The 26,762-nt window shown below is 35.0% G+C and overlaps 1 protein-coding gene, 1 long non-coding RNA gene and 1 pseudogene across 17 annotated transcripts; 2 read left to right on the forward strand and 1 right to left on the reverse strand.

Annotated features, from left to right (window-relative positions):
* The first annotated feature begins 85 nt into the window (after window positions 1–85).
* Window positions 86–2,000, forward strand: LOC111366621 (annotated as a pseudogene).
* Window positions 2,001–2,096: 96 nt separating this feature from the next.
* Window positions 2,097–15,561, reverse strand: LOC111367205 (protein RER1A-like). 2 transcript variants are annotated; one of them, XM_022987960.1, is made up of 4 exons: window positions 15,166–15,561; window positions 2,639–2,819; window positions 2,457–2,523; window positions 2,097–2,361 (listed from the first exon to the last, which is right to left on the reverse strand). In XM_022987960.1, the coding sequence occupies exons 1-3, from the start codon at window positions 15,531–15,533 to the stop codon at window positions 2,470–2,472; spliced, it is 603 nt and encodes a 200-aa protein (XP_022843728.1). In that variant the 5' UTR covers window positions 15,534–15,561; the 3' UTR covers window positions 2,097–2,361; window positions 2,457–2,469. The 2 variants fall into 2 exon arrangements, with proteins under 2 accessions (XP_022843728.1, XP_022843729.1); XM_022987961.1 differs by having other exon boundaries at window positions 2,448–2,523.
* A 4,575-nt stretch (window positions 15,562–20,136) lies between these two features.
* On the forward strand, window positions 20,137–26,281 carry LOC111367206. 15 transcript variants are annotated; one of them, XR_002697744.1, is made up of 7 exons: window positions 20,137–20,341; window positions 21,143–23,086; window positions 23,172–24,373; window positions 24,675–24,851; window positions 24,951–25,042; window positions 25,807–25,854; window positions 26,011–26,281. It is a non-coding gene; the product is annotated as an uncharacterized LOC111367206 (long non-coding RNA). The 15 variants fall into 15 exon arrangements; XR_002697743.1 differs by having other exon boundaries at window positions 23,172–23,568; window positions 23,676–24,851; XR_002697746.1 differs by having other exon boundaries at window positions 23,172–23,279; window positions 23,676–24,851.
* Window positions 26,282–26,762: the final 481 nt, after the last annotated feature.

Consider the following 26,762-nt stretch of genomic DNA (forward strand, 5'->3'; position numbering starts at 1 on the left):
AACTCCGTAGTTCCAGTATTCAGATTAACATAATTTGGAGGTAAATTTTTAATTTCTTACATGAACAGTGTCAGCTAGTAAAAAGATGTTTAGGAAACGTGAAGAAATTCTTGTTCTTTACTTAAGAGGGACCCCAGGCAGTCCTGTTGGATTGTTCAGATCATTACTCCAATTGTAATTATGCATTATACCCATCTTCAACTTTAATCTAATGACGAGGTAGCCTATGGAACAAGAAAATTTCGAAACAATTTTTTGCTTATAGAGAACATACATAGCCATTTGGATTTGTCAAATCAAAGTGGTTGCTGTATTCAACAAAGAGCTTCTGAGTTGGTACCTCATCACACTCAAGCTCAAAGAAACAGTTGAATCTGGCCTTCAGAATGCACAAACTCCCACCATCGCTAGATCAATCGAGTTCCCTGAACAATCCCACTAAGAACACTTGCAGAAATAAGAAAACCAAGCATGGAATTCATTGCAAATCGAGGTCAAGGATGAAACCAGGGATGATGATAAGGTTACCACTTCACCAGAATCCGAGTGGGTACTGATCAGCATCAAAGAAAAACTTTATCAAGATTGCAATGAGGATGAAGCTGGCTCGTGGGCAAAGCTTTGCATCTGCAGGTAATGTTGAACCACTTCATCTAAAAGTTTAAGTTGTTAAAGATACATATTTATTTCTTATAAGTCTTGAACATTGCCTCCAAGAAGGTGGTGTTGTGATGATACAGCCTACATTGGACAGATTGTCTCCTTGAGGCCTTATCACCACAGCAGGTGGCGTCTACTCAACATGGACAGTCATTAATGGCGCCTTCACCACAATCTCAAGCATACCAATCAAGACATAATATATCTTGATGCATCAAAGAAAAACTTTTGCTATGCGTGGTTCAGTGCACTCAATTCTGCGTGATATGATCATGCTTGAAAATCAGATTCATACTTAATTGATTATTAGGCCTTCAGATTGGAAATCCGGATCAGGAAGGGACGGTGGCTAAGCTGGCACTGAGGTTTTTCGATCCATTAATGCCCAACGTATGAGCCAATGACAAAGAGTCACAGAAACAAATTGGAGTCGTCTATGGAAAACTCGAGTACCTATGATCCATTAACGTACCAGGGTGGGCTACATTGCCTGGAAGTTTTCAGGTGGAGTCTTCTGTTTAAGCGTGCAGGGCCAAAACCAACGCCCTAGAATCTAGATCAAAAGATGATCACACACTAATCGAGTATCAGATAAACTAATATAGCAATTGATTCATTGTGTCATGGAGCTATAAGACGCAGGGATGAAGTTCAAGAAAAGGAAAACAGATCGATTCTGGGATGTAAAGTTCAAGAATGGAATTCTCAAGATTCCTCGTCTTTTAATCCACGGTGGTACNAAAAGGAAAACAGATCGATTCTGGGATGTAAAGTTCAAGAATGGAATTCTCAAGATTCCTCGTCTTTTAATCCACGGTGGTACTAAATCACTCTTTGTTAATCTTATAGCATTCAAGCAATGCCATTTGGATTGCACAAATGAAATAACATATTTGGATTGCACAAATGAAATAACATCATATGTAATTTCATAGATAACTTGATCGATTCGTGTGAGGATGTGAGTTATTTACACCACTGCAGGATATTTGAGCATTGGCTTGGGAGTGGTGACGCGGAAGTTGTTATCTATAGACGCAGAACAAGTTAACAAATATGATCATCATAGATGGAATGCACAGAGGGCAAGTTTGAGGCATGGATATTTCAATAGTCTATGGACGACCATTTCGTTCTTTGCTGCTTCTGCTGACATTAGCGCAAACATTTTTCGGGGTTTATGGTTATTACAGATCAAGTTCTTGAATACTACATTATACTTTTGGGTTTCCCATTTTGCAAAATATACTGATAAACTGTTGAATTGTCTGCTTATAGGTTTTTTTCTTTGTTATCTCAAGTTTGTTCACAGTGCTTTCGTTAACTTGAACAGGCATTAAGTTTTGATTTGACTCTCTTGTAAACATGAGTACATTCATTGATAAGTTGGTGTGCGAACTGGATCCGATTTTGACAAAAGATCCAAGATCAGTTGATATTTCAAGGGAAATTTCGAAAGCCCAATGTCATAAAGAACTGGAACGATATGATTCAAAATTTCACATAATAAAAACCTAACCAATATGCATTTCCCAAGAGAGTCCAAAAAAATTTCTTCGAACAACAAACCGGTCATTACCAGTATACAACTTCTTGATTCAACGTGGATGATATTTACACATTCTAAGGAAACAAAGTTCAGTATGATCGCTGTCTCTGGGAACTTGATGATAACTGGTGATAGCGTCCTCAAAAGCTAGCCTAGGAATTGAGAGAAAAATGTTTAGAGGTGGGATCGAAAGATAATTTTACAACAATTGCATGTGCTTCAAATTGAAACAAATTACCCTGATTACCAGCAAAATTCATCTAAGAGGAAAGGCCTTCGTTATCAGCTGATGGTGCACTTTTTCTGTTATACCTCTGAAAGGGGAAATAAAGCTTAAAGTTAAGGACTCGGCACCGACTAACAGATAATTGAAGTGAACCATACAATACTAAGGCTAAAATATTTAGACATGTGGTGGTTTCACTGTACCTGCTTTCCAAAGGAAAATGGAACATATTTGTATTTTATCATATGTTGAATCTGTCTCCTCAGAGTAAGCATGCAAAGAATGATCCAGTAGAAAAGGAGAATTGGCCAAAAAACAGGCACATCAAAAATGCTGAATAATGTCAACACAAAAGCGATACAGAAGGCTTTGGTGATCGAGTACCTTGAGAGAAGAAAACCATGAAGGTTAAATGAGCATAAATAGCCAGAAAGCAAGACATTTGGCCTTTAATGTCTTGTGCAGTTTATGGCATTAGTAATAAACTTTTTACTTCTGACTCCTTACAATTAAACGCACAACTCTTGTGAGGTTTCAGACCGCTTTAAAAGCACACAATAATAGATTATGGTGCCATCTGTTTAGACAAAATAATGATATAAGAAATAAGCAAGTTGACCCAACTTCCACTCCAGTCCTAAAGAAAGACCTTCACACTAGAATCTCTGGACCACAACCTTAAGAGCAGACTACAATATGCTTATCCACATTGCCATTTAGGAACAAAAATTCATCCCATGAGCACAAAGAGAGACCCATTTGCACCCTAAGCCAATTTCTGACTGGCAGGCTATGGCCGATAAGCATAGACACCAATAATAAATCATGATACTTTATTGTTCTAGACAGAGCATCAGATGTTTTATGCAAATACCTAATGATAGAACACAGTAGAAAAGCAGCATCTTAGAAGCACCATGGGTATAGCAATTACTACTATGTAGAAGCAAGGTCAGCATGTGGACTAGACTTATTGATGCACACAGAGGATACAGGCAAAACAGCAATTGTGCCTGGTCCTTTTTCAACATGAAAGTACCTAACACAAAAACCACAAAAGTTCCAAGAAATACTAACTCAGCATAAAGCCTATGTTGTGGGCTGCCTCTCTATTATTGAATTGGGCCAATTCTTATTGTCATTGGGCCACATTGTTAGGCTATCGGGTTTTATCCTCAAGTAAAACACGTTTTTAGAAACACGCATTTTTTTCTAAATTGTGAGATTGATTGCTGGCCCTACATCTGGTCTTGCTGGGACCGTTGGATTTGGACTCCTTCGTTGGACTATAAAAGCCTCCCGTGACCCTTTGTGGCATGAATAGTCTCAATTTTTAGGGTTTTCTCTTCGTCTCCTTTGAGAGATCTTTCTGCTTCGTGTTTTTGATCTTCACTGTCTTGATGTTTGTATTGTATTTTGTATACAATTTGAGAGATCGTGAGGAGAGCAATTTCTTTGTAAAGAGAAGCGAAAGAAAACTCAAGTGAAGAAATTGTGGTTTCTTCATACATTTTGTATCGATTCTTTGTGATTTTTAGTGAATTTAAGCCACATCTACTTGGTAGATGCTCAACAGGTGAGTAAGCTTCGACTGAACGTCCGAGCCCTAAGGGGCTAAAATTTCTTGGTGTTGTTACCTTCTGCAATTTACTTGTTTTTCAAAATGTTTTCGTGTGAATAATCAATCCTAAGACCTAACAAGTGGTATCAGAGCACCCTTTCTCAAAGGGTTATGGTTCAAGTTTAAAAGTTTTTTTGAAAACACTAGATTGCAGATCTAAAACCTTTTATAAAGTTCTTGAGTTTTCTGGAAACTAAGTGTGTTTTCTGAAATTTCTAGCCAAGATTTACCTTCGATTCAATATTTGATTGGATCCTTTAAGTACTTTGTGATACTGTTTTTTACTTTCTTGAAAGAAAGTTGTATTTCTTGGATTTCTTAAAGTTTCTTTTTTGGGTTCTCTGATAACCTTTTAGTTGTATTCTTTCAAAACTCATTCTGAGTGATGATGAGTTATCTTGACTCACTCTGATTCCAGCTGGTTTCTTATGACTCGTTACTAAATCATATTGAGTTGCTGTGACTCGTTAGCTTCCTGTGTAATATCTTGGATTGTGCAACCAGTTCTAGTACTCCCTTATTACCTTCTTCATCCTAAAACATTAAGGTTTCAGTTCTGGTATAAATCCTTTACTCTTTCTATTTTTCAGTCAACTATTAAATTGTGTATTGTCTATATTGAGTTAGTCATTAAGGTAAGTGATCTACTGTTACCTTCCTATGTCCAAGGTGTCCTACAAAGACCTAGGGTAGTGGACTCACGGGTCACCACTCCTTAAGCTTTTCAAATTGGCAGCTTAATTTGATTTAGATTGTTTTTGTTGATCAACTATATATCTTGATATTAAATTGTGATATTGGAACCTTTATTGTTCTCTCATACTGCTTATACTCGTTATATCCTATGTGGTATATAAACTTGAATCTGTGACTTTATCTGTAATCTTGACTACTGCACAAAAATTTGAGGTAGAAATATGGAGAGGGACTGGAGACTCTAGTTTGTGGTGTCAGAAAATGAGCGCCTTGTTATTACAACAGAGATGTGCTGATGCTATTGATGGGACATGGGGTATTGAGATTAGTACCTATAGAAGACAAGAATTAGATGAGATTGCCTAGAGCTCTGTATTTTTGCACCTGTCTGATAGTGTTATTAGGAAGGTAAAACTACTAATACAAAAGGTCTTTGGACCAAACTTAAGTTCCTATATCTGACTAAATCTATGCCTAATAAATACTACCTAATGAGGCAATTTTACAATTTTAGATTTGATCCCTCTTCAAGCGTTGAAGAAAACATTTATAAATTCACAAGACTGATTCAAGAATTAACTGATTGTGATGAGAAACTATCTGAAGATCAACAAGTTGTTGCTCTGTTAAATGCACTAGGTGATAAATACAGAGATCTGAGAAATGCCTAGTATGGAAGGATTGACCTTACTATTGATATTGTTATATCATCTTTAAGGAATAGGGATCTTGAATTGAAATCGGAATCAAAAGATCCTAAATTTGGAGAAGGTCTAAATGTTAGGGAAAAGGAATATCAACATAAAAAGATCAACCAGAAAAATCTATGCAATTTCAATTCACACAAGAAAAGAAGACCCCAATTTCCAAAATTCAGGAATCGGAATAAAACTCAAATAAGGCCCAAGTTACCAGCCAAAAAATGTTACTATTGTGGTAAGACTGGACATCTCATAAAAAATTGCTTTAAGAAAATATTTGATATGAAAGGAAAACAAATGCAAATGGGTCTGCAGCTATTGCCTCCAATAATGAATCTGATATTCAAGGAGTTGTCCTTGTTACCACATTCAAAAGAAACCTAAATGAATGGGTTTTAGACTCTGAGTGTTCTTTTCATATGTGTCCCATTAAAAAATGGTTCCCTAACTTTACTGAACTTAGTGTTGGTCAAGTTCAAATGGGAAATAACATGACCTGTCAAATAAAAGGTATTGGAAACCAAAAGCTTTTGCTAGAAAAAAAATAATACCCTTGAACTATCCCAAACCAGATATGTGCCTGATCTTCAAAGAAATTTGATTTCTCTTGGGCAGTTGGATGATGAATATGAAATCACGATCCATAAAAGATTAACTACAATAAGTCTAAACTCTAAAGAAATAATTTCTCCTCCTAAATCCAATGGGATTTTCACACTGCAGGCTGAACTATTGATTGAAAACAACTATGCAGTTGTGAAATCTCATGATAACACAACTTTAATTTGGCATAGGAGACTAGGCCACATTAGTGAAAAGGGATTGACTATTTTAAGCAGATTAAAATGTTTTGGAAATGTTGAAAAACTTGAGTTTTGTGAAGATTATGTTATTTGTAAACAAAATAAATTGCCTTTTAAAGCTGAGATCCATAAATCCACCTCTACACTTGAGTATTTACATGCTAACCTGTGGGGTCCAGTATAAGTAAGTACTCTAAGGGTGCGTTTGATTACAAGTAGGAAAATTACATGGAAAGAAAATGAATTCCAGGGAATTGAATTACCTAGAAATTGTTTTCATGGAAATTGTAAATTATTGTGTTTGATTGTATAAATTTTTCACGCGGAAAATGTTGAAGTAAAAGTATTTTTTGATGTTCGTTTGACTTTGTTTTACGTGGAAATTGTCAATTTCAGGGATATTCTCTTTTACAATTATTCCTAAAATTTGTTCCCATTGCCAACAATTAAAAAAAAATAAAAAAAGCAAAAAAATAAAAATAAAAATAAGGTGGAAAACCAAAAACCACATATCCCCTAGGAAAAAAAAGATGGAAAATCACGCTTTAAGGTGTTGTACCTAGAAATTCATGGAAAATCAATTCCCTGGAAAATTTTGTCAATCAAACAGGCCAAAAGTGGAAGTTGGAATTCGAATTCCAAGTTCCATGGAAAATTTCGTGTAATCAAACGGGGCCTAAGTGGTTTCAAATTTTATTTGTTGATTGTAAATGATTTTTCAAGAAAAAAGTGGACCTTTCTTTTAAAACACAAATATGATGCTTTCCAAACTTTTACGCAATGGAAACTTATAACAGAAAATCAAACAAATAAGAAGATCAAAGTGCTTAGAACAAATAATGGGCTTGAATTTTGTAATTTTGAATGTGACTCCCTTTGTAAAGAATATGGAATTTTGAGTATAGAATAGTAACATACACTCCTCAACAGAATGGTATTGCTGAAAAGATGAATAGAACCTTGTTGGAAAAGGTTAGATGTATGTTACTAAGTTCTGGACTTCCAAAATTCTTTTGGGGAGAAACCTTGAAAACTGCCACTTATTTGATAAATAGAATTCCCTCAAGTGCTATTGATTTTCAAGCCCCTGAATACTTGTGGTCTGGAAAGTCTCCAAATTATTTTAAACTAAGAGTTTTTGGTTGAGCTGCCCATTCTCATCAAGATGTAGGCAAATTGGAACTCAGATCTCAAAAATATGTTTTTTTGCGTTATGGAAAAGAAATAAAGGGTTATAGACTGTGGATAAAAGGTAAAGATGGGTTTAAGGTCATTATTGGTAGAAATGTAATCTTTGATGAAAGTCAGTTCCCTCGCAACAATTCATCATATCGAAACATTCTTGGATTAACCCCTGCTAAAGAAACTGTCCTTGAAAATCTGAAAAATGATCTTATTGAACCTAGTAATTTGACTAAGGTGAAGACTACTCGATCTGATATAAACCAGCCTCAAGATGAATCTGATATTGAAAATCAATCTCAAGAAATTGCTCTTGATAAATATCAGTTGATCAGGAACAAAGGTAGAAAAAACAGGTTCCCTTCTACCAAAATCAACACAAATGAATTTGTGACTTTCTATACTAAGCTTGCATCTGTTAATTCTGAACCATGACAAGAAGCAGTAAGCTGTAAAGAATCAGAATTTTGGCTGGAAGCCATGAAAGAAGAGAAGGATTCTTTAATTAAAAATAAAATACGAACCCTTGTCAATAGACCTAAACATCAAAAGGTTGTTGGCTGTAAATGGGTTTACAAAATCAAAGAAGGTGAACCTGATTCTGGGGGTATAAGATATAAGAGGCTTGTGGCAAAAGGCTTCTCACAAAGAGAGGGCATTGACTATGATGAAATATTTTCAATTGTTGCTAAGTACACTTAGGGCTGGGTAAAATGTCCGCGCCGAACCGAACCATGTGGTTTTTATTAAGTTAAATATCCAAACAGGTATATGAATTGAGCACCGATGGGTTTTGTTTGGTTCTTGGTTCTAGACCAAGAACTGAATCTTTCAAAAAAATTTAATTTTTTTATATTAGATAAATCAAATTATTTTAATTTTTTCTATATAAATTAGCAAATTAATTAATTAAATAATTAAATCCAATTTTTTGTTTTAATTTTTTTGGCCCAATTATTAGTCTAATATTGAGCCCAATTATCAAGAGGGCCAACCGGCCAAGACTTGTATATATATTGTCTGATTGTCTCTCTCTTTGACCTAACAAATCCATTTGTGTAATTGAAAAGTAAAAACTTCTACAAGCCACCACGCCAAGTTCAACTTTCCCGTGGAACTGCCCATCTCCGACCAAGACCACCGATGGTATTAGATTGAAGTAAATGGGGATAATGCTGCTCCACTTTACAAGTACTTAAAGCTGGGAAAGTGGGAAATTTTTTATTCTTAGAAACATCTCTTCCAGCGGGTTCATGTCGGTATGTAATTCTAACAAATCTCAGATTCTGGTTTTGTTGATTATTTGACTCAGACTTGATTCGATTATGGCTCTCTTTTTTGTTTGATTATTCCGTTAATCCTTCAATTTTATTTGGGGATTTTTGTGTTTTTGATGTTTTGATCGATTGCTTTGGTGTAAGGGTTAGTACTGTTGAATTTTCGTTTATTTGAGACAATATTAAGAAATACATTATAGAAAAAAATTGATTTGATTTGCCGTTGTATGATTTAATATTGACGACTCAGCTTACAACATTCTCTCTTACTTTTTGCCACTTTTCCTCTTCACAACTATGTTTTTGGTAGCAATACTTGTAATTGGCCGAATATCACCATTCCCACCTGAATTTTGGTGTGATGAAGAAGGTGAAGGATTCTTGGAATATGTTGCAGGACGCCCTGAAGTGCTGGAAGATTATGAATGACCAAGATAATATTATTGGCTTTGGAGAATTTATATTTCAAGCTGGCTTAATTTAAAGTAATCTCCATGTATATATTCTATAGTTCAAATCTCATCGTATGATATGTGCAATAACATGTACATGTTTATTTGTTTAGGCATTTACGGATTGTAACTTGTGAAAAAATTGCAACTTCTTGCTATCAATTTTGGAAAGGGGCACGGCGCAGAAAAAGATGTTCTTTTTTCTCCCTTTTGGAACTTTCAAATAATATAAAAACCACATCTTAGTTATGATGGCCAGGACCTAGTGACGTGCTATCAATTAAATTTTTCTTCAAGTAAATTTAAATTTTTCGTCACTTTCTTCACTTGAACTTAGTGCTACTGTGCCACAACCATTGATCCTTAATGACATGTAATGATACCTTTTGAGCCCTGCAACATTTTCCTGCTCGTTCCAAGGCAAAATTAAGTGGGTTATAAAGATGGTGGTGATATTTTAATGTTATGGTTTTGGAGATATGGTTGAATATATTCCATGTTAGGCTATTTTAATTGATCCAGGTAAGAGTGTTGGATGCTCAAATGGAAGACAAAAAAAACCTAAAGAAAGGTCAGAAATATGAAATCATTTCACTAAGATACTTGGTAGAGAAAGAGCGAAATGTAATTATTGTGGAAAAATATTTAAGGCTGTTTCTACTTCTGGAACTTCTACCATGTGGAAGTATTTAAAAGCTTGCTATGCTTATAAGAACACTATGGTTGACGATAAACAAGCAATATTGACTCAAGAAAACAATGATGGTGGTATTATGGCTATGGTATTTGATAAAGAAAAGTGTAGAAAAGCATTGGTTAAGATGAATATTATTGATGAATTGCCTTTTTCCTTTGTGGAAGGTGTGGGTTTCAAGGAATTTGTGCAGCAACTTTGTCCTAGATTTGAGGTTCCTTCTCGAAGAACAATTACTAAAGATGTTCTCCATCTCTACCATGAAACGAAGGAATCATTGAGGATTAAATTTATTAATGATAGGCAAAGAATTTCTTTAACCACTGATTGTTAGACATCAATTCAACACATCAATTAATGGTAGTCACAGTACACTTTATTGGTAGAAGTTGAAAACTGTATAAGAGGATATTGAGTTTTTCTGTGGTTCCAAATTATAAAGGGGAGACAATTGGGAAGTTTATTGAGAAGTGTTTGCTTGATTAGGGAATAGAGTGTGTGGGTACAATTACTGTAGACAATGCAAACACAAATGATGCAGTAATTATTTATGTGAAAAACGAGTTGAAAAATTGGAAACTTGATGATACTATGATTTTAAGTGGCTCTTATCTGCACGTACGTTGTTCAACACATATAGTAAATTTGATTGTTAAAGAAGGGTTGAAAGAGTTTAATCCATCTATAGAAAGTATTCGCAATGCGGTCAAATATTTTCAATCATCTCCTTCCCGGTTGACGAAATTTAAATGTTGTATTAAAGGGGAAAAAATTGCATGCACAAAACTTGCAATTTTAGATGTTCCTACTAGATGGAATTCAACATTCTTAATGTTAGATAGTGCATTGAATTTGAAGAAAGCTTTTGAAAGAATGGAGGAAGATGATGGATTTTATTTTAAATATTTTGATGAGAATGAAGGTGGAAAAGAAAAAGAGGGACCACCTACAAATTATGGTTGGGAGAAAGCTAAAAAATTTGTCAAGTTTTTAAGAACCTTTTATGAAGTCATATTGAAGTTTAGTACTCCATTGAATGTTACTTCCAATATTTACTTCCACGAAGTTTGTAAAATCGACCAAATTTTGAAGAAAATGGGTGAGAAGCAAGATTATTTGCTAAGTAGTATAGCAAATAGCATGAAGATTAAGTTTGACAAGTATTGGGGAAAAGTTGATAAAGTGAACAAGATTTTGATTGTAGCAGTCGTACTTGATCCGAGGTATAAGTTGGAGTTTGTTGAACATTACATTGGTATCTTATATGACAGTGTTAAAGTTGAAGCTACAAAAAATGAGACCGTGAAATTATTGTATGCTTTGTATAACCAACATAAGGGATGGCATCATTCAAACAATGGACCTAGTGGAAGTGGAAGTGGGGGTGATGAATCTAATTATGGCGTCACTTTGTTGGAGGGTTCAAATGATTATGATGATTGAGATGATTGCAATTTTGATTTTGGGTACAAGAAATTGAAAACTACCAAAATGGATTTTTCTAGAAAAGATGAAGTACAAAGATATCTAATAGAACCCACTGAAGATGCTAGTGATGGAAATTTTGACATTTTAAATTGGTGGAAGATCAATAAATCAAGATTTGAAATTTTATCTGAGGTTACAAGGGATGTTCTTGCCATTCCTGTATCTATAGTTGCTTCTGAGTCAGCATTTAGTACTGGAGGGCGCATTCTAGATCCATTTAGGAGTTCTTTAACTCCTAAAACAATTGAAGCCTTGATTTAACAAAACTGGCTAAAGGAAGAATCTAGACTTTTGAGAGTTTCCCAAGATCGAATTTGCATTGAAGAGACGAAGTTCTATGAGGGCATTGAGACAAGTAATAAAATATATGTTATAAATTTTCTTATTAAATTTTATTAGTTGAACAATTTTTAATTTATTTATGTTTGTTAATTGTGTTTTTTCAAATTTTTCTTGTAGAGTTTCTTAGTAGTGAGTATGACAAGTCAAGCAATTGATGGATAAATCAAATAGTTGTTAAGTATTAGTAATACTTTAAAATATTTTTCTCTATAACTTTTAATTTATATTTCATTTTTTATGTAGACTTAAAGCTTAAAGCAAAGGAACCATTGAATGGATTATCGAAGATTTCGTTTTAGTATTTACTTTTTGGTATTTGTATGAGTTAGTGAATTAATCTTGTTGGACAACTTGTTATTTAGATGTTATTAAATTGGACTATGTTAATTTGTAAAACTACAATTGAATGTATCATTAATTGTATTTATATAGTGTTATTATAAATGTTAAAAAATTTAATTATAATATGGAACTGAATCGAACCGAACGGAACCGAACCCGAACGGTTCCATAATTATATTTGAACCCGACGGTTCCATTTACTAAGTACTCGAAAATTTTTTGTTCGATTTAGTTCTTTTTAAAACCAAACCGAATTGACCCACGCCCAGGCCTAAGTACACTTCTATCAAAAGTCTGTTAACTTTGACAGCTCACTTCAACTAGAAATTGGACCAGTTTGATGTTAAGACTGCTTTCCTAAATGGTGACCTTGAAGAAACCATTTATATGAATCAGCCAAAGGGGTTTGAAATCAACCCAAAATCTGACCAGGTCTATTTGCTAAAAAAGTCACTCTACGGATTGAAACATGCACCCAGGTAATGGTATAAGAAATTTTACTCTTATGTTCAAAATCTAGGATTTCTTTAGAGTAATTTTGATTTTTGTTTTTTCTTCAAAGGGTCAAGAGGACCTGACTCTCTCTCTCTCTTATTATATGTTGATGATATGCTTATTGCTTGTCATGATAGATCTGAAATTAATTCTGTTAAAGAAAAACTTAAAACTAAATTTGAAATGAAAGATTTAGGACATGTAAAAAGAATTCTAGGCATGGAGATTAAAAGAGATAGAAAGAACTGTATTTTGTAGGTGAATCAAAACTCTTATGCAAATAAGATTACTTGAAAATTTTGCTATGACTGAAAGTGAACCTGTGACCTTACCTATAGCAAATCATTTCAAACTCTCTAGCGAACAATCCCCGAAAACTAATGAAGGGTATGATAGAATGAGTAAAATACCTTATGCTAATCATTTTGGCTCTATTATGTACCTTATGATATGCACTAGACCTGATTTAGCTCATGGAATAAGTATTCTTAGTAGATTTATGACTAATCCAGGTGAAACTCATTGGTTAGCAATAAAATGGATGATTAGGTACTTAAAGGGCTCAACTGAACTGCGATTAAAATTTCAAAGATGTAATGAAGGTGTTATTTGAAAGGGTTATACAGATTCTAATTTTGCAGGTGACTTAGATAAAAGAAGATCTTCTTTTTCTTATGTGTTTACTCTTTGTGATTGTTGTATTAGTTGGAAGTCTCAATTACAAAAACTGGTAGCTTTATCTTCTATAGAAGCTGAGTATATTGCATCATGTGATGCTGTTAAAGAAGAATTATGGTTAAGGGGCTTGTTAAGTGAAAATGATTTTATAAATGAAGTTGTTAGAATTTATACAGATAACCAAAGTTCAATTCATTTAAGCAGAAATCCTGTATGTCATGATTGGACTAAGCATGTTGACATTATATTTCACTTTGCTAGAAATATGGTTGAAAAGGATCTAATTAACCTAGTTAAAATTCCAATTGAATTTAATCCTTCTGATATTGGTACTAAAGTTTTGCCTCTAAACAAGTTCAGAAATTGTCTGAAAATTCTGAACATATCTTGAAGGTAATAGATACAATTACAATTTTTTTATTCTGCTTTAATTTTGAATATGAACTAACTGTATCTTTTTACAAGTTTTGTTGTGCAAATGAAACAAGTAGATGGTCTTGAATCCACAAACGAACCCCCAATAATAGATCGACAAGGTGGAGATTGTTGTGGGCTACCTTTGTATTCTTGAATCGGGCCAATTCTTATTGTCATTGGGCCACACTGTTATCCTTAAGTAAAACACATTTTTAGTAACACGCCTTTTTCTCTAAATTGTGGATTGATTGCTGGCCCTACATCTGGTCTTGCTGTGACCGTTGGATTTAGACTCCTTGGTTGGACTATAAAAGCCTCCTGTGACCCTTCTTGGCACGAATAGCCTCAATTTTTAGGGATTTCTCTCCGTCTCCTTTGAGAGATCTTTTTGCATCGTGTTTTTTATTTTCAATCTCTGTAAAAGTCTTAATGATTTTGTATTGTATTTTGTATACAACTTAGAGATTGTGAGGAAGCAATTTCTTTGTAAAGGGAGGCGAAAGAAAACTCAAGTGAAGAAATTGTGGTTTCTTCATATATTTTGTATCGATTCTTTGTGATTCTTAATAGATTTGAGCCAAATTTACTTTGTAGATGCTCGATGCTGAATGAGTGACCAGGTTTCGGCTGAAAATCCAGGCCCTAAGAGGCGAAAATTCCTTGGCGTTGTTACTTTCTGCAATTTACTTGTTTTCCAAAATACTTTTGTGTGAATAATCGATCCTAAGACCTAACAGCATACTCCACGCTTATCAAGATATTAGTTATAGTTTTTAACAATAGCGCTCAATTAAAATGCAGATTAAATATAATGACATGTATCGTGACTCGTGAGTACAACTAATGACAACAGAAATAATAGCACTGCTCTATTGTACTACAGAGAGATGTAATCACAGGAAGTGCAGAAAATGAACCCAAAAAAGGCCCTTTTTTCCTTCAAAACGAGAAACACTTATATCATATTGAACTACTCACCCAGACTTAAATAGAAAAATCAGCCTTATGAATAAAATTCTAATGCACAGTATAAACGTAATATTTTGTGCATAAAAAATGCTCAAGCCATTTTTCTAGATGTAAATGAGTGCAAAATTTAAAAATACTTAAAAGGGGCTTCTCAATAACCTCCGCTGATGTGTAAAACTTTCAACCGATTAAAAAAGCGCATCTTTATGTAGAACAAATAGCCCTTACCGTATGTTCAACCTCGTGATTAACAATCATAATGCCCATTAAAAGAAGTTCTCCTTCTTCTAAAAGTAAACAAGTATAATATATACGAACAACCAATAATGTTAGAAACGCTTCCTGTAAAATCTTTCTCCATAAACGAAAGTTTCACCCAGTGAATTTTACTCAAAAAATATCCAGTGTTTAGCTACTTCTTGTATTAAAAGTTTTAGTTTCATTTCAGGTTATTTTTGTAATCCCAATTTGCACTAAATTCCCAAATTTCAGATGCTCGAAGAAAAATTACCAAAAAATTTAAGAAAAATATAAAACCAGAAGTAGTCAAAACGGCAACGTAAAAGAACTCACCAAAATTTGAACTCTGGAAGGCGGCGAACGAAAGGTCGAAACTCGTCGGAGCCTCGAGTGGGGAGGGTCGGACCGTCTGAGAACTCCGGGTCGACCTGTGGCGAAAGAAACCCGATGATGAGGTTAAGAATGTAGATGCCGAGTGCATAGGTCACCACGTAAAACCCTTGGATCAGGTACACCCGCAACAGATACACGAATGCGATGAAGAGGAACGCAATCCACCGGTAGAGCACGTACGGAGTAGACTTGTCCAGGAGGTGATGGTACTGCTGTGTGAAGGCCCACTGTGACTCGGCGGCGGCGGCGGGAGCGGCTGAGTTAATATCGTCGGCAGGTGAGGCGGAACCGCCCAGTATGGGATCCATGATAATTGGTAGATAGTTTGTGTGCAGTCTGGAGCCTCATGGTTGAGAACTAGCTCGAAAGGGAAAACCGAAAAGAAATTATTTTCATTTAGTCCTTACATATTTGGTAAAACTCGAAGTAATCCCTAAAGTTTTAGAAATCATCAATTCGTCCCTATAATGACGGTATATGGTTCATTTAATTAATCTAACACTTTTAGGCCCTCTTGTCACTCATTATTTGAAAATTAAAAAGATTTGAATAGTATTTTTTGAAAAACGTATGATTAAAAAGTAAGAAAACTTTATTGATTTATGTGTAAAATATTTTATTTAAAAAAAAAGGTTGAACCTCAACCTTAAGAGTCCCTCACCGCCCCGCCGCTAAAGTATCGTGAGAGGGGTTAATCGTAGGATGTGCCCCAACAGGCAAGAGAATAAGAATTGCCTATACACTGGTGCCCACAAAGAGTTCCAATCCATGTTTCAAGAATCAAACCCTCATACTGCGACTGTCAGCAAGACTGAATATACCTTGTCATTGTCCTTTGCACCACTGGAATATGACTCGAGGGGCAAAATATTTCATTTATGTAAATGTGTGTGGAGAATGTTACTATAACAAACAATTTAAATTTTTAAAGGTTGTCAAACTTGAACTTAATTAGACGTCAAGTGTAAATTGGGACGTGTCATGATTACAAGTTTCACATTTCTTTGATATGGGTTTACATTTATAGTGTGTGTCAAGCAAGATTCGAGACAAAAATAATAAATAAATTATAGTTCAATAAGTCATCTAACTCAATTCAAGACAAGTTGTGCCAGATAAATTCATGACTAATTAATAAATATTTGGAGGTTTTGTCACGTAAAAATAGCAAACATAAATGATGATAATTTTTTTTTTTTTTTAATATTATTAGTAATATAATTTGTTTCAAGTCTATTATCAAACTCCCTCTCCACTGTTGATTTTACGTTTGTCCATTCTTTATGCATACAATAGTCTCCAAAACTCTTTTCCTCTACTTATTCTATAACATACTTGTCAATTTTAATTATCTATGGTCATCTTTATCTATTTTTATTTTCTTTGAAGAATTCAATGATAAAAACAAAAGATACCCACATAGTCAAAATCCAAGGTGACAAAGATATTCAGTTATATCACTTCAAAAAAGTTAAAGACAACCACGTACATTCAATCACGAGTAAAGCCAATGAGGATTTAAAAAAAACCACATGGGTTAATTTCAGTTTTAAGTTCTACTGTACAAATTAGGATTTGAAGTTGTTTACATAGAAATGATGAAAGAGAAGAAAAAACAACACATGGGTGTTCGTGGTTATTTATGTCACTTTACTTATTGTTATTTTAAAAAAATATGATTGTACAAATAAAAAGAAAGAAAGAAAGAAAAAATATGTAGTGTAACGTAGCCACTCTTAAAATAATTTATTTATTTATTTTATTTTTTTATAAAATGACAAGTGCACCCTTGTTGTCCCTCTCGTCTTTCCTAAATGTACGCACAACTTCTGCCTCCCATCTTTACCATCAATGGTAGTTGCCTTCACCTGTAAAAGTTGTGCCACCACCTATTCTCTACTTTTAAAGAGTATATTTTATTATTTTGAGAACATCTATAAATTTAAAGAAAATTTTAACTAGCTTTTCTCCGGATTATGTTATTATTTTCCTACATTAAAAATTGAAAATTTTTGAATGCATTTAATTATAGAGAGCCAAACTCACTCTCTCAATTGAAATGTTGACTTAAAAAGTATCTTGAAATATGATTTTAAAGGTTGACTTTTTAAAATAGAGAGCACTTTATATTCAAAGAAGTGTGGCATGCACGAGGAAAAAAGCTATGGATCTTTGTGAAGCGGAAATGAGTTTTTACTACCAAAAGACTAAATGTGAGTACCTAAAGAATATTGATAAATGCACCAAATTCTTTCATTCGAAATGGTGAAGATGAATGCTAAAAATAATTTTATTGCTAGAGTGCGTAAAGGCGATGGTTTGTTTACTTCCTCACTAGATGAAGTGGCCAATGAATTCTTACAATTCTACGATGACTTACTAGTGAAAAATAGCCTCGGAGAACCGATTGACATTGATATATTAACGAGTGGTTCCGTGTTATCGAAAGAGCAAAGCTTGGCATTAATCTGGGACATCACGAAACAAGAGATCAAAGATGCGTTATTTTCTATTGAAGATGATAAATCTTCTCGAATGGTTATTTATCTTGCTTCTTCAAAAAGTCTTGGAGTATTATTGGTGGATAATTTTTAGGAGCGATCAAAGAATTCTTTAATTCTAGCTCACTTCTTTAGCAAATAAATCACACGATCATTGCTTAGGCGCCTAAAGCTAATCATGTGACCACCGTGGAAGACTATAGGCCCATTGCGTGTTGTTATATGATTTATAAGGTTATTACCAAGATCCTTGCTTCTCGTTTGGGCCCTACTCTTGGTACTATTATTGATGAAGCACAAGCCATGTTTATGAAAGGTAGAAGCATGATGGAAAACATTCACCTTGGTCAAGAACTTCTTAAGCAATACAACTGGAAGAGAGTTGCTCCTAGATGCCTTCTCAAAATTGATCTTAGGAAGGCATATAACTCGGTTGATTGGGATTTCATGAGAATGGTGCTTGAAAGGCTTGGATGTCCAACAAAATTCGTTGCTTGGGTGGTGGAATACAATACTACCGCTACTTACTCCATAGCGTTTAATGGAAGCCTTTATGGATTCATAAAGAGAAGGAGGGGGCTTCGTCAAGGTAACCCTCTACCACCATTTTTGTTTGGTATTTGCCTTGAATATTTCTCTAGAATGCTAAAGGAAGCAACCAAGAATAGTGAGTTTAATTATCATCCTAAATGCGGCCCTTTGAAGATAACTCACTTAGCATTTGCGGATAATTTTGCTTTATGCTAGAGGGGATGTTATTTTGGATGGTATCTTGATGTCGTGCTTATCTAAATTTGGAGGCATGTCAAGATTAAGGATGAACGTGAACAGGTCTAACTTATATACGGTAGGAGTTCATGGAGAAGAGTTGGAGGACATCTATTAGTTAACTAATATGGCAAAGGCATCTATGCCGTTTCATTATTTGGGAATAACACTTGCGGCGAAGGAGTTGAAAATTAGCTCTTATGACTCCTTTATCAACAAAATTTTGATTTATGTTGGAGCATGGTCTAGGATACCTTTATCCTATGTAGAGAGAGTGGAATTAGTGAGATCCGTTCTACAAAGGTGCGGAATATTTTTGGCTTTCTATTCTACCAATTCCGGTCACGATTGCATAAAAAATTGTTAGTCTTTGCCATAATTTTCTATAGGGGTTTAAAAGGCAATTGATTGCTTGGAGTAGTATTTGCTTACAAAAACATGAGGGAGGTCTTAGATTTAGGGATGTAAAATGTTGGAACTTGGCACTTCTTGCTAAAACTTTTTGAAACATTCATAGCAAGAAAGACACTTTGGATTAAGTGGGTAAATCAAAAAAATAAAATTCATGGGATTGATACTTGGAGTACAAGGCTACAAAATAAGACTCTCCACTGATTAAAAAGCGACTAGAAGTGCATGATCAGATTATACGGCTTGAACATACTGTTTAGGCTGAAGGGATGTGATGTGCAATTGGACGACTTCAAGCAAGTTTTGCGTTTCAGCCGTATATGAGTTTTTCAGGCCAAAGGGACTGCGCACAGCCCGGACAACAACTGTTTTGAATGCTTTCATACCCCTAAACATGTTTTTATCTTATGGCTTGATGCTATGTCTAAGTTTTTAAGTAAGGATAAATTAAGGCACTTGGAGATTGACTTAAACTGCAATTTTTTTTTGGAATTGGGACAAAGACGGACCATCACTTATTTTTCACCTGTCGGTTTAGTGCACACGTTTGGGGGGAAGATCCGTGCATGGCTTGGCATTAGACACTTTATGTCTACTATCCCTAGTGCATTGAAGTGAATTAAAAAGGAGGCTCGAGGGACAACTTGTCATAGTAATGCTAAGAAGATTGCTCTTGCTAGCATTATTTACCATTTATGGACAGCTCGAAACAAGAAGACTTTGAGGACCTTACCCCGCAGATTGATATCATTATTAGACGGATTAAAACACATATATACAAAGTTATGTTTTCGTTGTATCCTTATATTTTGATTCATTTTGAGTCTATGGCGTTAGGTTGCTAGATCTTTTTGTTTGCCCAATGTAATTGTCTATGCACTTGATCTTTGGTTGCTTGGGTATGTCCAATATACTTATATTTGTAATTTATTTTTTATTGTTTGGGTATATTCCATGTATATGTACATGATTTTTTATCAATTTATTACACATTTACCGACCAAAAAAAAAAAATATTAACCGTTTCCCACTGATAAAAAGAAATAATAGTAGCCATTTTCCGTCAGCTAGAGAGTGCTGGTCACTTTTTAATAGGTTCGGAACCCCAAGTATAAATAAAAAGTTTTGGAACTTTATTGTCACATATTTTAAAAATTAGGGATCGGACTGCAATATTCCCTAATATTTAACCTTTAAAATTTACTCAGATACTGGACCGACACGTCATCACCAAATCAATAGCCGTTGAGCGGTAAAATAGTCGCGGGACGTAAAAAAGAATCGTGATTCGTGAAACCAGCCGCAGTTAGAAACCATCTCCGATCTCACTCCATTGCTGCAAATAAACTACACAGAAATAGACTGAGTCAGTCAACTCAGTTGAAAATCAGAATCCTAAGAAGCTTCAAAGAAATTAAACGGAAGTTTCAATCGAGGTTAGGATCCCTTCATCTCTGATTTATGCCTTTAATTGCTCACACTTTCACCATTGTTGAAATCGATCTAACCTCTACAGGCGTTTGCGGTTAGATTTCTCCCCCCATTTACTTTCAAAATAGAACGCAGCTTGATATATCTACTTAACACTTTAATAATGCGCATTCACTTGTTTGTGTACGATGCAGGATATACATTTACCAATTGTCTCTAGAAAATGTAGGAGCGCTGTGGAAACTTATACGAATGATTAAATGAAGTAATTTTCATAAAATTAGTACGTGTTAAAGCTAAGCCTCGTAAGAAATAATTAGTTCTGAATTTGCAGAGTATTTTCTACAGAATAAGAAGAGAAAAGGAAAGGACTTGTCAGTTAAAAAATGTGCCTTGTGATGATTTAGTCTTAAAACTTGTAGCTGGGAAGCAAAATGTAAGCTTTCGCTGAACATAAAAATGGATTCATACGTACTTAACCAATGATGATCACTTTGAAATGAAGTTCTAAACTGACAGCACCTACCAGGTGTACGAGGATTCATAGTGTATATTTGAAGAAGGGTGTGAAAACATTATTGAAATACAAGGACGGATGCCCTTTTTTTTTTCATCGGTCGATGCCACTATAAGATGGAAGCGAAATGTAGTATTCTTCGATTATATATCCATGTTTGTTATTGATAACAAACTTCTGCAAAATAATTGCTTTGAATGTACTGGAATTTGTTTTCTCCATGTGACCTTCTCATTGGTGGTTAAGCTAAATTGTATTGGGATTTTCTTCTTCTTGCTCTGTTTATCAGAATGGATTCTGAAACTGCTCATGCATCTTCATTACCAGAACCATCACCTTCTGGTAAACTTTCTGATGTTGCACCTCCGCCTTCCGTCGTCTCTGCAAAAGAAAGTATGGCACACAATTCACTTCTATGTTGCCTACATCTGCCATATCTTCTTGGGCCAAGAGCTTTAAACTTCCACAAATGCAACAGGATTCACAGACTGGAAATGCTGAGATAATATATTTGTCATGACTCAGCAATGGGCTTGGATTCCAGTGCCTTCAAATGTGGATGACAAGTACTGAAAAGAAATCTGCAGCTGGACAATCAGGCATTTTTGGAAGTTGGAACCTTCGCCAATGGAATAGTTAATGCATATTTAAATGCTGTGAAGGCTGTGCAAGTAAGGACACAGCACATTATCTCACAAAATAAGCGAAGATACCAGGTAGTTGAACTGTTACTCTATCTGTATAATTTACGTAGAGAGATTCTATTTATCTCTTGGCAATTACGTTCATTTTAGACATCGTCATTGGCCCGTAGTTTTTTAATTCACCCACCTTTATGTGGCTGTTTCTTATCTTCGCTTCAATATGTATTAAGTATGGCTAGTCTATAAATTACATAATCACATTGCCTCACAAACAACCAGACATTGAAGTGCAAATGAAACAAGTGGATCAATAATCTTCGCAGCTGCTAGCTCGTTAGAGGACTTTTCTTTCATGATACCAAGCATGAGGTATTATGTATAATGGGCATGCATTTAAGATAATCAACACTGAAGTCTCTGTGAACTGATTTCATTCCATTTTTATGTTAGGTTTTTCATTACTCTTTCTTTTCATTTTGTTGTCATTTTCCTCTTTCCCTTTAATGATCTCTGTGATTTTGATATCTAGGAATACAGGAAGTAATAATGCCATTTGGCATTTATACAGGAGAACTTATTGGTCTCGGTAATTAGTAAACTATGCGTCCTGCTGGAATTTTCTTTGGTTTCATATGCAATGTTATTTGGCCAAAATTTCATAGTGCAATGTTCTTCGCATTGATGAAAACTATGTCATGATGGGGCACTGGCTTGACACATGCCCATTAGTCATTTGTGCTTATATATGACCTTTAGTATATTTTTCTTTGAAATAAGAAAGAATTCATTAAATTGAACGCTAGCTTGACACACGCTCATTAGTCAATTGTGTTTATATGACCTTCAGTATATTTTTCTCTGAAGAAAGAATATATTATATGGAAAGCTGGAGTAAGACCAAAATAGTCATAAATTTCTCTAGGTAACTTTATCGGTTTATCAAAATTGAGAAAATTGCAGCTGCAGTTCCAAATCTATGGCTTGGCTGGCTCTTGGATCTCTATTTCAAGTTTGTTGTTACATGGTTGCCAAACTACTGATGTAATTTTTCCAGACAGAATTTACTGATGTAAGAGCCACAACCTTAATCACAAGCACACTTGGTTGGACTCGTACTACAATCCCTTCTTGCTTCACGATTAACTAATTGTATACCCTTTTACTTTTGGAGAGAGAAAAATAAGATTATATCTATCTGAACAGTCATGATTTTGTTCAGATTAGCGTGGACAAAGGAGCATATCTTTTGGTCATGATTAAATACCATTTTGTTACTTTTGGTGAAAAAAATGGAAATATAGCATTCATCATGCATAGTATCTAATTTCTAATCTTTCACCTCATAGTATCATCTTTTCCATTAGCTCATGTGCTACCATAATATTCTATTTGACACCTTATGTTGAAAATCTCTCCTTTCTGGGTTTAGATGTTTGACGGTGATAAAGTCATATAAAATAATAATGTGTTGCCTCTCTCTCTTCAGGAGGAAGGATTTGATTTGGATATGATATAAATTACTGAGAATATCATTGCTATGGGGTTCCCTGCTGGTGACCTGAGTTCTGGTTTATTTGGATACTTTTGAGGTAAAAATCTGTAATTCACGTTACACTTTGTGTTTTGTTATTTTATTATTCGGTTTCCTAATAGTGTCTTTGAAACATGATGTAGGGTTTCTATAAGAATCACATGGAGGAAGTGATTAAATTTTTTGAGACTCATCATAGGGCATCAAGGACCGCACATTTGTTAACATTATGATGGTGATCATTGCTCCAGGTACAATTTAGTATTCCTAAATGAGGCCATGCTATGATAGTATTGCTATTGATAATTCCATTAAGAACTTCTTTGGATATAAAAAATTGGAAGCTGTAGGTAAAAAAAATTTCAATATGAGGGAAATATTTATGCATCATGTCTGAAACTGTTGAAGCTTACCTGGGCTGTGGAGGAGCCTTGTTCTTGATTTCTGTGAATAACAGATGTTAATAATCTTTTGGTGAAAGATTTGTTTTCTCAACAGTATTCCAGAAAGTATTGTTTTGGGAATGACGTACCTAAAGAGGTGGGTACTTGGGATATGGTGTGGTTGAATTAAGCTGAGTTTTTAAGTTAGGGAGGTGACTTGGGTACTGTAACTTGAACATGCTTACCATCATATGGTTTATGCAGTGTATCAGTCATGTCTTGGGCCTATGGAAGAAGACCGTGAATGTAATTCACCACATAATCCATCAATCAACTACAAATCAAAGTAGCGTGGCTGCAAATGGTGATCCAAGTTCATTGATAGCCCTATTGCTGATGATATTTATACACTTCCATCGATATAGGAGATGGGATTTTACAATCAACCTGCGTTGGACATGGGATATCGCTATTAGTATACATCTAATTGGATTTCATGCACATAAGAACCGAGGAGTTGGCTTCCCCTGTCTCTTCCCGGACCAGATCGATGAGGAATGCCTAGGAACATGACCAATCAATAAACTACTTAGGTCTATATAAATGTGGCTCATCATGGCAAGCCTAAGTTAATTGATGTCCTGTATAGCCTATATAAGCGGTCGCGCTTCCGTGCTTCCACCTAATCTGCATGTGGGATGCTGCGATATGATTTTGGTTCTTATAGTATTTTATGCCTACATCCTGGGCGTCTTCCCATTGTCTGTAACATTTTCTATCTGAAATTGTTTCATGCAGGGAAATACAAAGCGTACACCTTTGTTCAGAGAGGTTATACGACGCTTCACCGTTTGAAGAACAGTTGTGTTCTGAATTGATCTTTTGCAATTTCAAAAGTTCACTAGAGCTTGGGTTACAAGTGGCACTGGATAAATCTTCAAATGTTTTCAATACCATCTCTAGTATGATTTTATAAAAATGACTGGATCACTTTGTTGCACTAGTTGATAGTCACCGGTAACATCAGCCTATGTACTTGGTACAGCTAGATACATCACGGACTTTTTCGAATTTCTGTTTTAAAAATCTGAGAGATTTCATTCAACATGACTTTTTTAGTTCATCTTCTTCATTTTTAATTTTTGTTACATGGCCCTGCTGGCTCCTTGCTTCTTGGCCACTGACAATACAGTCTATGTTAACTTTGTGCAGTTACTTTATATTGGACTATATGGTATATAGTTTTCTTTTTCATAGATGCAGGTTGCATCTTTTCCATTTGACGACCCCAACTGCCCTCCTATTGAGCTTATAAAATTGTTTTGTCAAAGTATGTACTCATGGTTGAAGGAGGACATTGTAAATGTGGTAGTTGTTCATTGTAAAACTGGCATGGCAAGGACAGGATTGATGATATGTAGACTTCTTCTATTCTTAAAGGTTTGATTTGCAGCAACAACAAATTCTTTGATTCATCCATGGGAGAAAATTTTCTTGTATGACTTGGTTTAGCAACCACTGTTATTTTGGTTTCTGCAGTTCTTTCCCACAGCTGAGGAGTGCAATGAAGGATTTTGGCTTACAAGTGTCTGTGTTGACTTAGGTCTTCCCTTCTATATCAAATCATAATGGTAGGACATGATGACTTCTTTGTTCTCTTTTCATGACACTGAAGGTCTTGTTTTCTGTAGGTTGATATTTTGTTGGCATTCGTTCTATGGAAATGCTTTCCTACTGCATTTTTGTTTAAGATGTTCAAAACATTTTCCTTTGTTCTCTATTGCAGATTTTTTGTGTGTTATCTACTCAAGTTCTGGCACAGCACAAAATAACTGAATGCACAAATGTAAATGTTAAATTTATTTTGATAAGGCTACAGTGATTAAGAACAAATTCTAGCATTCTATGTTTTTACTCTGAAATTGCAATGGTGGACATCTGTACATTCTGAGAGAGGGCAGGTTATGATGAGAAACTCAATGCATCCGCCGAGTAATTTATTTTTTTAGTTTTGGTATGTACTTGTTTACAGAATGACAATTTGGAAAAGGGCGGGAGTGAGAGAGATACATCAAAGAAGAATAATCGTGACATGCAACGCGTAACGATTTGTTGTAATGAATTCTGAGAGGCACACAAATGTAGAAACATATAGATTTGCTGCTTTTACACGTGGTTCTTGAACTTCTCTTATTGTATGTATCATGAGATTTCTTACAGCATTGAAGTCTTAGAAAATGCTGGTTTCAGTTTATCATTGAAATACTTTGATGTGTTATATTGATGCATTATATGTTTTCTCATGTTGTTTGGTACCGTGTGAACAAAAGTATCAATAGTTCACCAATAGCCTAACTCAGTGAAACTTTACGAGCTTATTTTTTTTATCATACAGGAGGTTCTGTTTTCAACCAAAAATCATCCAAAAAACAAGGATCTCGTGGTAACTTCCCTTGCTGAGAGCATTTCTGACATGTTAAAAATTCGTCTGTTATCTTCCCTTTTAGATGCGAAAGAGTTTCAATTTTCTTCTTCCCAAATTCGTATTTTTGGGGATGGGACAGTTGAGCTAATCTAAGTTGTTCATTTTTGCAACCAGAAGATTTTTGGATTCGTGCAGTGAAGAAGGGAATTGTCGTTTTTGCTCTACCAAGGCTTGGTCTAAAGGAATTGACGGGGGCCGTTTACTAGTTCGTGAATAATCCTTGTTTATTCTTGATCTTGTTAAAATTTTATATTTATCTCAACACATTCAATATCTGCTGAAACGTGTGATGTGACCCCCTGTGGCATGGGGTCGTTGTAAATGATTTATCACGTAAGATCTTCCTGTGGATGTAGTGGCTACAAATGCATCTAGTCTTTAATCACCATCGTCCTTCATTATATTGCAATAGACCGTACTATTTTGGATCACTGAGTGCCACATCTTGTTTTTGTTATATTTCTTCTCTATTAGTTACAGTATTGATTTAACTTTTAACATAATCATTCAACATTTCTCTTTTCTCCTGGTTAAACACAACAATGATGGAAAACAGAATAATTTTAGATGGGACCGACCTTGGTGGCTTTGATAAGGTAAAAAGCTCCTTGGCCAAATGTCCGTTGTTTCTAAGAATCTGCATCACTTGTGATGCAGGATGAGGGATGATTCCTACAGAATAATTAGAAATAGCAAAATAGTACAACTAGCAAGTAGAATTCCAGCGAGAAAAAGAAGGTAGCACGAAGAGGGAAAGGGCCGGAGAGAAAGGGGGGAGAAAACCAGAGAAGAAGTAGAAATCAAAGGAAAGGGGAGAAGGAGGAAGCCATAGGCAACAACCCAAGCATTCTATTCTTTAATTCATC

This window comes from Olea europaea, chromosome 18, assembly GCF_002742605.1.
Source record: "Olea europaea var. sylvestris chromosome 18, O_europaea_v1, whole genome shotgun sequence".
Taxonomy (NCBI): domain Eukaryota; kingdom Viridiplantae; phylum Streptophyta; class Magnoliopsida; order Lamiales; family Oleaceae; genus Olea; species Olea europaea.

Coding starts and splice junctions, on each gene's coding strand:
- LOC111367205 (XM_022987960.1), bottom strand. CDS start 15,533: ATGGATCCCATACTGGGCGGTTCCGCCTCACCTGCCGACGATATTAAC. Junction 2,820..15,165: donor CTTCCAGAGTTCAAATTTTG/GTGAGTTCTTTT, acceptor TCTTCTCTCAAG/GTACTCGATCACCAAAGCCT. Junction 2,524..2,638: donor CATTTTCCTTTGGAAAGCAG/GTACAGTGAAAC, acceptor TTCCCCTTTCAG/AGGTATAACAGAAAAAGTGC.